The 14,218-nt window shown below is 55.9% G+C and overlaps 1 protein-coding gene across 1 annotated transcript; it reads left to right on the top strand.

Annotated features, from left to right (window-relative positions):
- The first annotated feature begins 5,694 nt into the window (after nt 1-5,694).
- Nucleotides 5,695-11,280, top strand: ARL10 (ADP ribosylation factor like GTPase 10). Its single transcript, XM_004587403.2, has 4 exons — nt 5,695-5,961; nt 6,561-6,762; nt 8,897-9,072; nt 10,995-11,280. The coding sequence occupies exons 1-4, from the start codon at nt 5,779-5,781 to the stop codon at nt 11,166-11,168; spliced, it is 735 nt and encodes a 244-aa protein (XP_004587460.1). The 5' UTR covers nt 5,695-5,778; the 3' UTR covers nt 11,169-11,280.
- The last annotated feature ends 2,938 nt before the right edge of the window (nt 11,281-14,218 follow it).

Here is a 14,218-nt window from a genome sequence, read left to right as displayed (position 1 = left end):
CTTGATCCTTTGTGCCGAATCAACTACGTAAAGATTATAAAACAAAACAAACAAACAAAAAAGTGCAACCCTCCAGGCAAAGAGAAAGCCTAGGCCTGAGGCGCTGACAGGGAACACTACAGGGTGGGGCTATGAGGTGGACATAGCCGGTGTTGGGCAAGGCAGCCGTTGTGGTTTCTCCCTCGAGAGCCAAATGGTCAGAAGCCGTGGGGAAGTGGACACAGCAGACAACTCAGCCATCAACCTCTGGTGGGGAAGGGTGGCAAGAGGTAGAGAGAAAGTTGGGATGAACCCTGGGGTAGAAGTCAACATTTTGTTAGGCCAAGTGGGGTAGAAATGGCCATACCTTCAAATTCATTCTGTATTCATTTCATTTGAAATGTAGAGAGAACTCTTTCATCCACTGGTTCACTACCCCCTTCCCAATTGCTCACAACAGCTAAGACCAAACTCAGAAGCCAGGACACTCAATCTAGGTGTGCAATGTGGGAGGCAGGGACATGACCACATGATCCATCAGCTGCTGCCCACCAAGATAGGCACCTGCAGGAAGCCAGAAGCCAGGCACTCTCCTGTGGGGTGTGGGAGTCCCAAACAACACCTTCACAGCAGCTCCAAACACCTGCTCCAAGACAATGCACCTGGAGCAGCAAAAGCCAGCTCCAGGCCTCTCGGGGGGCACCTGAGAGTGGACAGGAAACTGGCAGATCTGAGAAATAAAACCTACGAGCTGTGAAACCTCCCTGTGCCCACCTGGTAGAGCTGGGTTTGGAGCCGGGGTTTACCACCCAGGGCCCAAGAGGATGGCATCAGTACCAGTGGAGCATTCCAATCCACATGACCTCTCCTGTTCCCCACTCTGCCCCGGGCAGCCCATGGCCAGCCCCGCCACTGTTACCACGGGGAGGCTGACAGGGCTGTGGCCGGAGGAGAGGGGAGTTAGTTATAGCAGGGACAACTCCCACAGCGGAGAGTCTCCACCTGGCACTGGGCTTGGCAGCTGTGGGTAAAGCTTCTGAGAGAAGCCTTAGCTGGACTGAGAGGGGTACAGGGGGGCTTCCTCCAGGCTTCAGCTATCTGCACAGGACTGTGTGAGCCAGGAGTTGTAGCACCCAGACGGAAATGCTGTAGACCCTACCCACAACTCACAAGGACAAGGTTGAGCTGCAATTCACATTTGGCGCTCCCCAGTCACTCAGGACTGGAGTGGGATGCTGGTCTCCATGGAAACATAAGTTCACAGAAGACAAGAGCCCCAAGAGGAACGCACAGTCCACAAGAAGAAGAGAATAGAACGTGCTACCTTATCCAGGCAGGCAGAGGGAGTGGGTGAGGCAGAGACATGGAGCAAATGTTCTAAATGATACTCAATGGAAAAAAATAAATAAAAGAAGGAGACAGAGAAAAAGAGGGGTTTTAGAGATATGAAAAGAAGCAAGGAAATCTTCATGAAGAAACAGTCATAGAAAGCCAGTGCAAGAAAAGGTTACAGACAAGCTAAAGAGAGACTAGGTTGATGAGAACTGTGGACAATGACAAAGAGCAGGTTGATCAGTGTTCCCGAGGGCAGGAAGTGAATGAAGGATTTACAAATAGTTGCTGAAAAAAAAAGGCACATTAGGAAAGCACTTTCAGTGGATTTCATATTCGTTAATTTTTTTTTTAATTTTTTAATGTTTTCTTTAAAGAAAACTGATTCATGGGCCCAGCAATATGGCTCAGTGGCTAAATCCTCACTTTGCACATGTCAGGTCTTTTTTTAAAAAAAGATTGATTTCTTTTTTATTGGGAAGGCATATTTACAGAGAGAAGGAGGGACAGAGAAGAGACAAAGATCTTTCATCCACCGGTTCACTCCCCACACAGCCTGAGTGTTGACTCAAGTGCATGGGTCCCTGCCACCCATGTGGGAGATGTGTATTGAATAGTTAGTCCCTAGCATCAGGAGCGTGCAAGCCTTTAGCGAATGAATTATTTAGCAAAACTTCTTTCTCAGTCTAACAAATAAATGCATCTTTTTCTAAAGTCAGCATTACTTATCTTTTAGCTTACTATTTAGTTGTAGAACACACAGGCAAACTCACCACTGGAGAGGAATTAGCAGCACCCAACACTGGGTTCCTTGGTTGATGTGCCTGTCTCCTCTCTCAGGAGTGGCTCTGTTGCTACAGTGGCTATTATAGCACCTATGTGGCAGCACAAAGTTCAAAACAGATGTAATAGGGCCCTGCGGCGTGGCCTAGCTAAAGTCCTCGCCTTGAACGTGCCTGGATCCCATATGGGCACCGGTTCTAATCCCGGCAGCTCCACTTCCCATCCAGCTCCCTGCTTGTGGCCTGGGAAAGCAGTCGAGGACGGCCCAAAGCCTTGGGACCCTGCACCCGCGTGGGAGACCAAGAAGAGGTTCCAGGTTCCTGGCTTCGGATCGGCGCGCACCGGCCGTTGTGGCTCACTTGGGGAGTGACTCATCGGACGGAAGATCTTCCTCTCTGTCTCTCCTCCTCTCTGTATAGCTGACTTTGTAATAAACTGAATAAATCTTTAAAAAAAAAAACAGATGTAATAAAAATAGAAGCCACAGGGTGGAGAGCGCTGGTCAGCTGCTGTTGGCTCAGGAATGCAGTGCTTACCCTCCGTACTCTGCTCTTGACCACAGAGCCTAACTCCTGCCCTGGCATTTTCCAAACTGCTCGCCAGCTGGATCCGGCTGCTAACAGCAGCTAACGGCAGGTGTCAGGAGACCGCACAAGATTGATCAGAGAGGAGGGAAAAGATGAAACAAAGAATGTGCCACAGAAAGTATGGGAAGGGTCCAGCACAATGGCTCAACTGGCTAATCCTCCAGCTTCCCTTCTCTTCCCCTCCCCTTCCCTTTTGACCTGGCTCTGCCCCGTCATCCTCCATCTTGCCCCTTTCCCCTGCCCTGGCAGCCCCCTATCCTGCCACCATGCAGGAGATGTGCCTCTTCTACCTTTCTTCCTCTCTACCCCCACTCCCGTTCCTTCCCTGTTGGAATAAAAGACCTCTGAAAGCAACCCGCTGCATCTGGGATCTTGGCTGGCGGTAAACTTATCCTAAAGAGAGGACTGGCTGTGGGAATCAGCTGCACATAAGAACCATAATAACTATAAGTGCGTTTAAAACCTAACATTAGGGATTAAGCTATTCTCTTTGGAAATGACATAAAGCTTACAGGATCACCAGCATTAAGTCCCTGTGTGGGCAGCACTCAACCAGTACACGTGAGACCCAGAGGGGGCAAAGCCCGTAGGGGAGCATGTGTGGGGGCTGGCTAGTGGCATGTTGGGTTGAACTAGGCTACAGTGCCCATTGACATGTATGAGAGCTGAATGGGACATGGGAAAGACTGGACCAGTCTGCTGTACATATGGAAACCAGGGAAGGGACGGGCTTTGTAAGGGTTATTGTGGGTCACTCCAGCTAGGCTGCAGCTCCCATAGTGTACGTGAAGGCCGAGTGTGCAGTGGGCAGGATCTGGCTGGGCTGCAACACCCCTTGGTTTGTGTAGAAGACAGGGCTGGACACAGAACTGACCCAGCAGTTGCAACCAGCAGTATGTACAAAAGCTGGCTGGGGCAATGGACTGTGCCAGACCCTGCATTTGCAAGCACACACAGAAATCAGGTCTGGGATCACCTCAGATGAAGTTTCTTTGGGAATTCCCCCATCTGAATTGCTGGATTCAGAACCCCAACCATGAAGAGAATTGCAGGTTCCATGGTCTGAACATGGAGTGCAAACATGAGATCTGAGCCTCCTCAGTGGCTCAGATGGAGCAGTGGACAGCATATCCAGGTGCACATGGAGGATGTGGCAGTACATTGGAGTCTACAGAGGATACTTGGTACCATGACAGATGACAGAACAAATCGATCAACTACCCCAGCTAAGTGTTGACGGTGAGCAACTGAGGAAACAGAGACGCTAAGGTGGACTGTGTCAACCAGTAGATTCTGGAGAGATTTCATCATGCTTGGAGTGGCGAGATCAGCAGTAATTCAAAACTGTTGAACCATCGAAACTTCATGAGCAGGACCCTCAGAGATGCCCCACATCAGGGACCCTAGGGTGGTGTCTGGTGGCTGCCCTCCATCCCAGGGTGTGGAGGTAATGGGGAGGCTGGCCGTGGCTTCTCCCCTAATCTCCCCCACTCCCCCAGATACAGGAAGGACAAAAAGATAATGTGCAAATGGTATCTCACCCACCTTCCAGTATCCCTTGACCCCAATCACCCTGATCTACTATGTAAATATCATAAAAAATAAACATATATTTTTAAAAGTCCCTGTTCATTTTATTTTTTAAAGGTTTATTTTTATTGCAAGGTCAGATATACAGACAGGAGGAGAGACACAGAGGAAGATCTTCCATCCAATGATTCACTCTCCAAGTGACTGCAACAGCCAGTGCTGAGCCGATCCGAAGCCAGGAGTCAGGAACTTCCTCCTCCAGGTCTCCCACGCAGGTGCAGGGTCCCAAGGCTTTGGGCCGTCCTCGACTGCTTTCCCAGGCCACAAGCAGGGAGCTGGCTGGGAAGCAGAGCTGCCGGAATTGGAACCGGCGCCCATATGGGATCCTGGTGCATTCAGGGCGAGGACCCTAGGCGTGAGGCCACGTCACTGGGCTTCCATATAGGATCTTGGTGCATAAAAGGCGAGGACTTTATCTAGTAGGCTATCGCACCTAGCCATGAATGTGTGTTTTAGTGATTATTTTTTCATCTGTTTGAAAGGCAGAGCAAGAGAGTTCAAGTCCCAGTTCAAGTCCCAGGTGCTCCACTTCTGATCCCGCTCTCTGCTAACGTGGCTCGGAAGTGATGGAAGGTGGCCCAAGTGGTTGAGCTTCCTGCACCCACAAGAGAGACCCAGATGAAGCTCTTGCCTCCTGACGTATGCGCTGTCCTGCTCTGGCCCTTGTGGCCATTTGAGGTCATTTGAAGAGCGAACCAGTAGATGTCGTTTTTGTTGCTGTTTAAAGATATCTAGACAGAAGCAAAGGGGAGAGAGGATTGGAGGATGGACTGGAACCTAAGGAGAAGGGGCGGGTCCAGCCACCACTGCCTGCCTTGGCCGCCTCCCCTTTCTGTCTCAGAAGGCTGTGCCTTAGGTCCTTGCTCCTGGTCCTCCTTGCTACTGTGGAAGCCTCGGCAGCCAGTGGCGTTGTGCCCATTCTGAGTCCAGTCTGCACCTGCCACTCCATCAGTGTGCGTGGGACTGGCGCCTGAGAGTGGCACAGCCCTGCAACGCAGGAGGAAGGCAGAGGCAGCCGGCTCTCAGGGACTGAGTTCAGATCCTGCCTCTGCCACGCCACAGCCTTCTTGCTTCGATTTCCTCCCTTGCGGTCCACGGGAGGTGGCTCGCTAGGATTTGAGTGCAGGCTACAGGTACACTGTGGCGCCACCTTGGGCCGATTACTTACTCTGTGAGCCTCAGTTTCCCCTTTTGTTCTGGGCTAACCCAGAACATCGATAGCCTAATCCTGGACACTCCACATGGGGTCAGGAGATACCGCCTTCTCCCGTCTCCCCCCGCCCCCCACCAGTCACCTGCACCGGGCCATGGGGAGCGGGAGGTCCCTCGGCGACCGGGTCGCGGGCAGACTGTCGCGACAGCGGCGGTGCATTGTGGGGCTTGTAGTGCCGGGGCTGGGGCTGGGTGGGTGGGCGCGGCAGCTGCAGGCGCAGCGGGGCCATCTTCAGCGGCCGGCCGGGCGAGCTCGGGCAGTGCAGCCGTGCGCCAGCGCCCTGCACCCGGCCCCATGGCGCCGCGGCCGCTGGGCCCCTTGGTGCTGGCGCTGGGTGGCGCGGCGGCCGTGCTCGGCTCGCTGTTCTTCATCCTCTGGAAGGCCTACTTCGGCCGCGGGCGGCAGCGGCGCTGGGACCAGGGCGAGGCCTGGTGGGGCGCCGAGCCGGCCCGCCTCCCCGAATGGGACGAGTGGGAAGTGAGTATCGGGCCCGCCGAGGGGGCGCGCGCAGCCGAGGGGTGTCACCGCGGGACCCGGAGCGCCGGGAGGGCGGTGGGGACAGGGCGCTGGGCTGCCCCCAGCACGCAGGCCCCGGGCAGGTGAGCACGCGGTGGGCGGCGGGGCTCCGGACCCCGGGCCCGGGTGAGCGTGTTTGGGTGTGTCGTGCCGCCCTCCGAATGCGGCGGGACTCAGCCGCGAACCCGTGCTGGAGAAGGAAGGGCGCGGCCAGGGAGAGTGATTGCCGGGTCCGGCTGAGGCCAGCTCAGCGGTTGCGCAGTGCTCGTGGTGGTGCAGTCCTGGGGGAGGCCAGGAGGAACCCCAGTATACCCCTTTCCCGGATTTCAGGGTACCCCTGGGCCAGGGAGGTTGCAAAAGTTGTGCATCTGGACAAGCTGGCATGTGGGAACTGTGTGGAATCCAAGACTTCCCTTGGCAGCATTCCTCCCGCTGCCCCAAGCCAGGCCGCCCTGCCCGCCCCTGCACTGGTGGAAGGCCGGGACAGGTAGCATGTTCTCTCGGGGAGGGTCGGGCGGGAGGATCGTGGGCCGCTCGCAGCCTGCACCCTGTGCCCGCAGCCCGAGGAGGAAGACGAGGAGGAGCCGGCGCTGGAGGAGCTGGAGCAGCGCGAGGTACTGGTGCTGGGCCTGGACGGCTCGGGCAAAAGCACATTCCTGCGTGTGCTGACGGGGAAGCCACCGCTCGAAGGCCACATCCCCACGTGGGGCTTCAACTCGGTGCGGCTGCCCACCAAGGACTTCCAGGTGGACCTGCTAGAGAGTGAGTGGACGCCCCTGCCCTCGCGCCCCCATTCCCTGGGGCCTGGAGCTTTTTAAGGCGGCAAGGGCATGGGCAATAACCCTTCCCTCCACCCTGCCAGGAGCTCCTTCCTGAGGGGAGGAAACCAGGGCCCCAACTGGCCCCCTGGCTGCCTCCACCTCTCCCATCCGTGAAGGACCCTGCTGTGTTGCTTGTTGCAACATGCCCTTTGCTCCACCCACTGTTCCCTTGGTCTGAAAAATCCTTTCCTTGATGCCTTGCAAGATTTGGTTCTAAGCAGGCCTGTCGCCTCATGCCCTGCCTGCCTCCCAGGCTAGATCCAGGACCACCCTAGGCACCTCTGGAGTGGCAGAGCTTGCCCGTGCCGCCCTATGCCTCTCTCTAGACCATGGGCCGCCTCTGCATCAGCCCCCTTGGGAGAGCTGGTTGAATGGAGCATAGGGAGGTGGGGTCTCTCCGAGTTCCCTACCAGCCCAAGTCCTAGGCTTCTTGGAGCTTAGCAGAGGCTGGCAAGAGAAGGCGTTGCAGGAGCAGGTGTCAGACCATCAAGGTTGGGTGTTTTGGTTGAGTGACGACTGCTGGCCTCCGTGGACTTGGTGGCTGTGGTCTTAAGTGTTTGCCTGCCTGGTGCCCGGTCTCAGCGGGAGCCTGTCTCCTGCAGGATTCTGGCCCCTTCAGCAAGCTTTCTCTGCCTTCTTGAGCCAAGAGCTCGGGTCAAGTGGGAGCTCTGCCTGGCGGAAACAAATATCCCTGCCGCCCCAGCCCCAGGAAACGGGGATGGATGTTGGCTTGTTAGCTAAAGGTCTCCAGGATCAAAAATGCGAAGGTCACTAAGCCTTGAGTCACAGGCACCTCTCCCTGCAGGTCTGGGGTTTCCCATCCCCCAGAATCACCTTGCCTGGCTGTGGTCCCCTGCCTGGCCTGGGGCCCTGCGTGGATGAGTGCCTGAAGAAGTAAGCTCAGCATCCAAGTGATGCTTCTCTTCCCCTCCTGTGTGCAGTTAGCAGCTGACTCTGTCCACTTCCTGCCTGCCCAGCCACTGTGACCTCTCCTCTCTGGACATCCCTCGTCTGTCTCCAGCACCAGGCTGAGAGGTCTCTTTGCGAAGTCGGCAGCAGATCGTGTTCCTTCTTGCATCACTCACGAGGCTCTCCCCAGCCTCCCGGTGCTTTTCAGGGACCGTGTGGCCCGGCGCTGGCCAGCCCTGCTGCCCTCCTGCCTTCGCCCTCCAGTGGAGCCTCAGCTGCCACCTCAGCCTTCGAGCTGTTTCTAGGGCATCTTGAGCTTGCACTGCCTCTCTACCTGCACTTAGTTTTGTAAGCTCAGCCCCTGTGCACCTCGGGGGGCACCATTCCAATCCAGCCAATCTAAAGCCCCCATCTCTCTCTCTCTCTCTCTCTGCTTGCTTCCTCCTTGACTGAGTGGTGTTAGTACTGCCCTGTCCATGCCACCAGGGAGGGACCGCCTGGAGAGCAGGGCCCTGCCCACCCAACTCCCCTTTGCATCCCCAGCCCCCGGTCAGTACTTGGCACCTAGCAGGCACTCCATCAGTGTTTGATGAGCGTCTGCTGAGTGCCGGCCATTTGGGGGGTTCAGAGAGGAGGGTAGGTCTAACTCCGAGTCCACATGTGTCAGGGTGACCACAAGCCTGAGCTCCAGGCTGACTCTTGTGGGCAGCCACATGTTGGGAGGATCAAGTGGCCTGTGCAAGACACCAGAAGGATAGGAGGGATGGATTGAAGCAGGGCTGGCTATCATCAATAGGCCAGGCGTCCTCAGACCACGGTCATTGCTGAGTAGAGAAAGCTAGGGCCTTGGCAAGAAGTGAGGCAGCCCAAGAGACAGAACTGAGGGTGCCCCCTCACCCAGCTGTATGTCATTCCTCTGAAAGGGTCCCTGCTTATGGAACCTGAGGTGTGGCACCTGTTGGGTGAGGAGGTAGGATACCATTGGAAGATAGCAGTTCACTCTAAGACACCCAGATAAACCTGGTCTCCTGGGCCATAGAACCTGCAGTCCTTTCTTTGCCCCCTGGCTGAGGGACGTTGGGAAGCTGGCAGCTGGTTGTGGTTGGGGCTGTGGGTCGACAGCCAGGGTGCAGCAGAGCCCTGAGCCGGCCCTGGCCTCTCCTCAGTCGGTGGCAACCAAAACCTGCGCTTCTACTGGAAGGAGTTTGTGAACGAGGTGGACGTGCTGGTGTTCATGGTGGACTCGGCGGACCGACCGCGGCTGCCCTGGGCCCGCCAGGAACTGCACAAGCTGCTGGACAAGGACCCTGACCTGCCTGTCGTTGTCGTGGCTAACAAGCAGGTGAGTGTCACAGGAGCCTAGCCCAGGCCGAGTTGGACGGCCACTCGCAGAGGTCGGGGTGTGGGCCTTGGGAGTTCGGTTAAGGTCCACCTTGTCCACCTGTGCTCTTTCCCGTCCCTCTGCCTGCCTTCCTCATTGCCTCCTCTGCAGAGAGAAGGTATCAGCTATATGTCAGGTGTGTGTGTGTGTGTGTTTAAGAGTTATTCATTATTTTTATTACAAAGTCAGATATACACAGAGGAGGAGAGACAGAGAGGAAGATCTTCCATCCGATGACTCACTCCCCAAGTGAGTGCAACGGCCAGTGCTGCCCCGATCCGAAGCCAGGAACCAGGAACTTCCTCCAGGTCTCCCACGCGGGTGCAGGGTCCCACGGCTTTGGGCCGTCCTCTCCTGCTTTCCCAGGCCACAAGCAGGGAGCTGGATGGGAAGTGGAGCTGCTGGGATTCGAACAAGTGCCCATATGGGATCCCGGCGCGTTCAAGGCGAGGACTTTAGTTGCGAGGCCACGCATCGGGCCCTAGATGTGGTTTTGACTAGCATTTCTTGTTGGGCTTCTGTTGACCCTACAATGTCCTACAAGGGGAACCATCCCCATTTTGTAGATGAGAATCTGAAGCTCCGGGAGGTGTCATAACATCCCCAACTTCCTCTACCTTGGGAGTGGTGAGCTTGGGTGTTCTGACCAACACCTGCCCCTTTTCCATCCTGCTACACCCTGGCCACTTCTGGTACTAGTTCTGAGAGCAATTTCTGGGAAGGCACAAAAAGCAGAACAGGTTAGACAATTATAGCATTAATATGTGCTTACAGTACACGAGGCGCTGTGCTAAGCCTGTGACATTCACGACCTTAGGTCCCATAAAAAAAAAATCTCTTAACACTGGGTACATGTGTAGCAAAGCTAAGACTTGAACTCAGTCCTTCCTCCAGGTTCCCACTTTTAATCACCACGCTCCGTATCTGAGCTGGGGAGCAGCCAGGGCCCAGCAGCCCTCAGTACCAGAAACCTTAGGTGCGTTCCTAAACCAGACAGGACTGCTGTGACACTCCCCACGCTGCCGGGTCTCCCGTGGCCCGTGCCCACGTGTCTCTGAGAGTCTTGGCACGTGGTTCCTCTTCCCCTTTGTGCCACTGCCATGTTTACAGGAGTAAGGACAGCTGTACTCGCTGACCTCAGGACACACTGGTCATGACTGATGCACGCAGGGCCCATGTGTTCCATCTTCCTGCGACAGTCCCCACTGTTGACTGTTTTTCTGGTCTATTAGTAGCATCCACTTTAAGCCTCAGGAGGATCCCAGACTGGCTGATAAATCATTGATAATGGTTTGCAGCCCAGAGGAGTCAATGCTAAGGTCCCCGTGTTCTAGGACTTGCTCCAAGATGAATCATTTCAGTCCTGGGCCGCGGTTAAAAACGACGGGTACCGTGGACAGCCCTGCTGTGCGGTGGGCCCCCATCTCCTCCAGCTGATTCCTGCAGATCTCTGCTGGACGGCTAAGCTCCACGCCGGGTGTAGGAGAGCGAGCTGGGGCCTGTAGGGACAGAAGCTCGGTGCTCTGAGGTCTGGCCCCCCGGTCCTGCCATTTGCTTGCCGCCACTGTGGCTACGCGAGCTCACCTCCCGGGTCCCACGTTGAAATGCAGACAGCGAGCATGAAATGAGCCTGGGTTTACACGTGCCTGTCACGATGGCTGGCAGGAAGGAAGTGCTGTTTCTCATCATAGACACTGAGGATGGCACGAAAAGAGGTGAAAGTCAGAGATGAGGAGGGTCTGGAGCCTGGACGGACCGTCCTGAGGCAGCCTCTGAATAGGGTTTCTGAGACAGCCAAAGACGTTTTTTCTTGCCGGGACGGGCTGGGAGGAGCATGCTGTGGGCTGTTACAACTCTACACCAGCTGCTGTGTTTCACTCCAGGACCTGAGCGAGGCCATGAGTGTGGTGGAGCTGCAGCAGGAGCTGGGCCTGCAGGCTGTCGATACGCAGCGGGAAGTTTTCCTCTTGGCAGCTAGCGTAGCTCCGGCAGACCCTAGCTTCGAAAATCCTGGCACTGTGCACATCTGGAAACTGCTCCTAGAGCTTCTCTCCTAGGCCGGAGCCCACCCACCTGCTCACCGCCCAGCCCTGGGGACCACACGTCGGCTGCTGCTGTTTCTGCTTCTTCATCACCAGCTCGGGCCGGGAGTCTGGGAACCCAGGACACTTTGCCTACTTTTTTCCCTCCGCCAAAAGCAAGGTCAAGAATCGCCCAGAGAAGCCCTCCTGGGACCCCGAGGCTGAAGTAGGAAGATGAATAAGGACAGCGTTGGGAGAGCACAGTGCCTGGCTCGTTCTAGTTGCCAACACAGCTCAGCCTCCCGTGCCCTCCTGCTGACTTCCTGCCTTCCCTCTCTCCCACCCGCCGGCAGGCTCTGGTCATCCGCCGTGCAATGAGCTCTTGCTGCCAGTCCTGTACCACAGTCCTGCCCTGCGCTGCCTAAGTGGCTTGTGGCCTTCCTCTTGCCATCTCTGCCTCTCTGGCCCTAGGGCCGTCATCGGTCAAGGAAGGGAATTCCCATTTTCCCTTAACTTGGAAGAACTGTATTTCCCAGCAATGCTAAGGGAGAACCCGAAGGCCCCAGCTGGGAGCTTTTGGGAGAACTCCGCTGCTTCTCCTTGAGCCAAAGCCTGGCCTGCCAGCCTCCCCGGCTACAGGAGTGAGGGAAGGCCACCCTGCCTTTGTACCCCCCCCCACCCTGGAGACAAGCTGCTGCTTTTGTACTAACTGTGCCAGTTCCATGTTTACAGAGTCCAGGGCAGAGGCAGGAGTGTGGGCTCAGCTGGGTTGGGCCTCGGGGCCATGTCTTCTTTATTTATTTATAAGAGGAAACGGGCTGCCATTCTAGGTGCTGTTTCTAGGTGCTCTTTTATCCAAGCCCCAGATGACACAGAAAACGTGGGACTTGGAGGACCATTATTTGCAAGCACGAATGGTAATAAGCTAACCGACAGAAGCCAATAGAGACAGAGCCAAGTGCCAGCTGCCTGCCCAAAACCCCTGGCCTTCTAGGCTTGGATTGATCCCACACTATCTCACACCTGTTCACATGAACAGTCCTGACTAAGAGGTATGCTTGTTGGATCAGCAATGACCTTGGGAGAGAAAACTGCCATTATGTCCCAAAACGTGCAAATGCTGCTCCAATCCTGTGACTCCACTCCACAGGTAGCAGGCCACCAGCAGGGTGGACGAGCTGCTTTGGACCCGTGCACAACCCCCCATCAAAGGCCGAGTTGGACTGAATTCCTGGGGCTCCATGCACATCCCATCACTCCTGCACTCAGGGGAAGGCCAGTCTAGCGGTGACGGTTCTCGTGGGCGCAGGCAGAAAGGGCCTTCTGTGGTGCCTGAGTAAATCAGGCACAGCAAGGATGTTTCTCGAGGACAAGCTGGCCCACTGCATTGCTTTCTGAGGGTAGACGGCGTGCCTCTGTTCCATACTGCGGCCAGCGTTGGGAGGTGCAGGGGTGGGTGGGGTGGGCAGCTGTGAAATGCAGACAGGGAGTGTGCCCCTGGGAGTGGGCTGCCGGTACAGCACAATGGCATGACTCTTGCCAGTTCACTATCCGCAGCCAGAAGTGGGTATTCTGCTTTTCTATGACATGTTTAAGAGAATGCCTTGGGTTTTAGAGTAGTGAGACTTTTTCGCTGTCAGCTTTTCCTTGTGTCCTCCAAAGGGTGGGCAGCCTTGTTGGGTGACTTCTCCTGTGTCCGAGGGTCACCTTGGGAACCAGCATTCGTTATGGAACGGGACCCTTTTTCCTAATGGAAACCTGCCTTTGTCTAATGAACGCCATTATGTTGTACAATTTTCTAAGTCCCCAACAAGGGGAGGTAAACTTGGAAGAATAAAAAGTTTCACTGTCTACCTGAGCTGCTTTTGTTAAAATGACTCTCAAGCCTCAGGGCTGGTGGCACACTGGAGGCACGGGGCCTCCCTGAGTCTGCGGTGGGGGTGGAACTGCAAGGCTGGGTTGTCCCTCCATAGTGACAAGCCAGCTGTCCACCCAGCCGCTCTGCCTTCTGCCACCAGACTGAGCAAAGCCCCATCTAAGTGCCTGGCGCTGTGCTGCTCTCACCTGCTCTTGGCAACCAGCCCAGCTTCCTAGAGCTGCTCACCTCAAAGGAAGTCCCTGATCTGACCTCCCCACGCCAGCACAGCAGCTGCCAGCCTAGCTAAGCCTGGGACACTTTGGGCTGGGCAGCTGTCAAGTCCTGAGATCACTGGAGGGAAGGTGGCAGTTCTGAGAGCAGGCAGCACCGGCTAGTGTCCACTCCATTGCCAGATGGGCACCTTAGCCCATCCCCGCTACATGGTCCCCGGGGCTTCTGTTCTGCAGGGCTACCTACCAAGAACCAAGCATGGCTGTCAGTCTCCTGCTCTCTGACCTGCGGCCATCCCTTTGAGAAGAGGCCGCTCTAGCACAGTGTTAAGGCACTGGGGAAGCCTGGCGCGGAAGACTCCCAGGAAGCCACCCCTCCCTCCAACAAATAAAACAAACCAAACCAAGAAGCCACCCCAGGGAACTCCTGGCACCTGGGACTGCGCCTCTGCCGCTTGTCTGACAAAGTATTGCTCATCTGTAAGGCCCGGGAGGGTGAAGTCAGTCTGTCACAGCGCAGTTTCCCTGCTGGGCTGCAGATGAAAATCTGATGCCACTCTGCCCGAGTCAAACATCAGACTCCCCAAAACCTTTTCCTCTCGCCTTGGGGAGCATTCTATTGCGCTCCTGCTCTGTCCCAGCTGCCGATTCTGGCCGGTGGTGCCCATCCTCCCACACCTGGCCCGCAGTTCTCTGACGTGGTGCCCTTGCAACTGCTGTCCATTCACACAGCTTCAGGAGTACGGGTTTTCAGGCCGGCACTGTGGTGTAGCTGGCTAAGCCACAGCATGCAGTGTACATCCCATTTGGATGCTGGTTTGAGTCCTGGCTGCTCCATTTTGGATCCAGCTCCCTGCTGATGCACCTAAGAAGTGGAGAATGGGACCCTAACGACTAAAGTCCTCGCCTTGAACGTGCCTGGATCCCATATGAGCTCCAGTTCTAATCCCAGCTGCTCTACTTCCCATCCAGCTCCCTGCTTGTGACCTAGAAAAGCA

Source organism: Ochotona princeps, chromosome 19, assembly GCF_030435755.1.
Source record: "Ochotona princeps isolate mOchPri1 chromosome 19, mOchPri1.hap1, whole genome shotgun sequence".
NCBI classification, from domain to species: Eukaryota; Metazoa; Chordata; class Mammalia; order Lagomorpha; family Ochotonidae; genus Ochotona; species Ochotona princeps.
The sequence above is the reverse complement of the archived record's forward strand: the minus strand, read 5'-3'. Positions and strand labels throughout refer to the sequence as shown.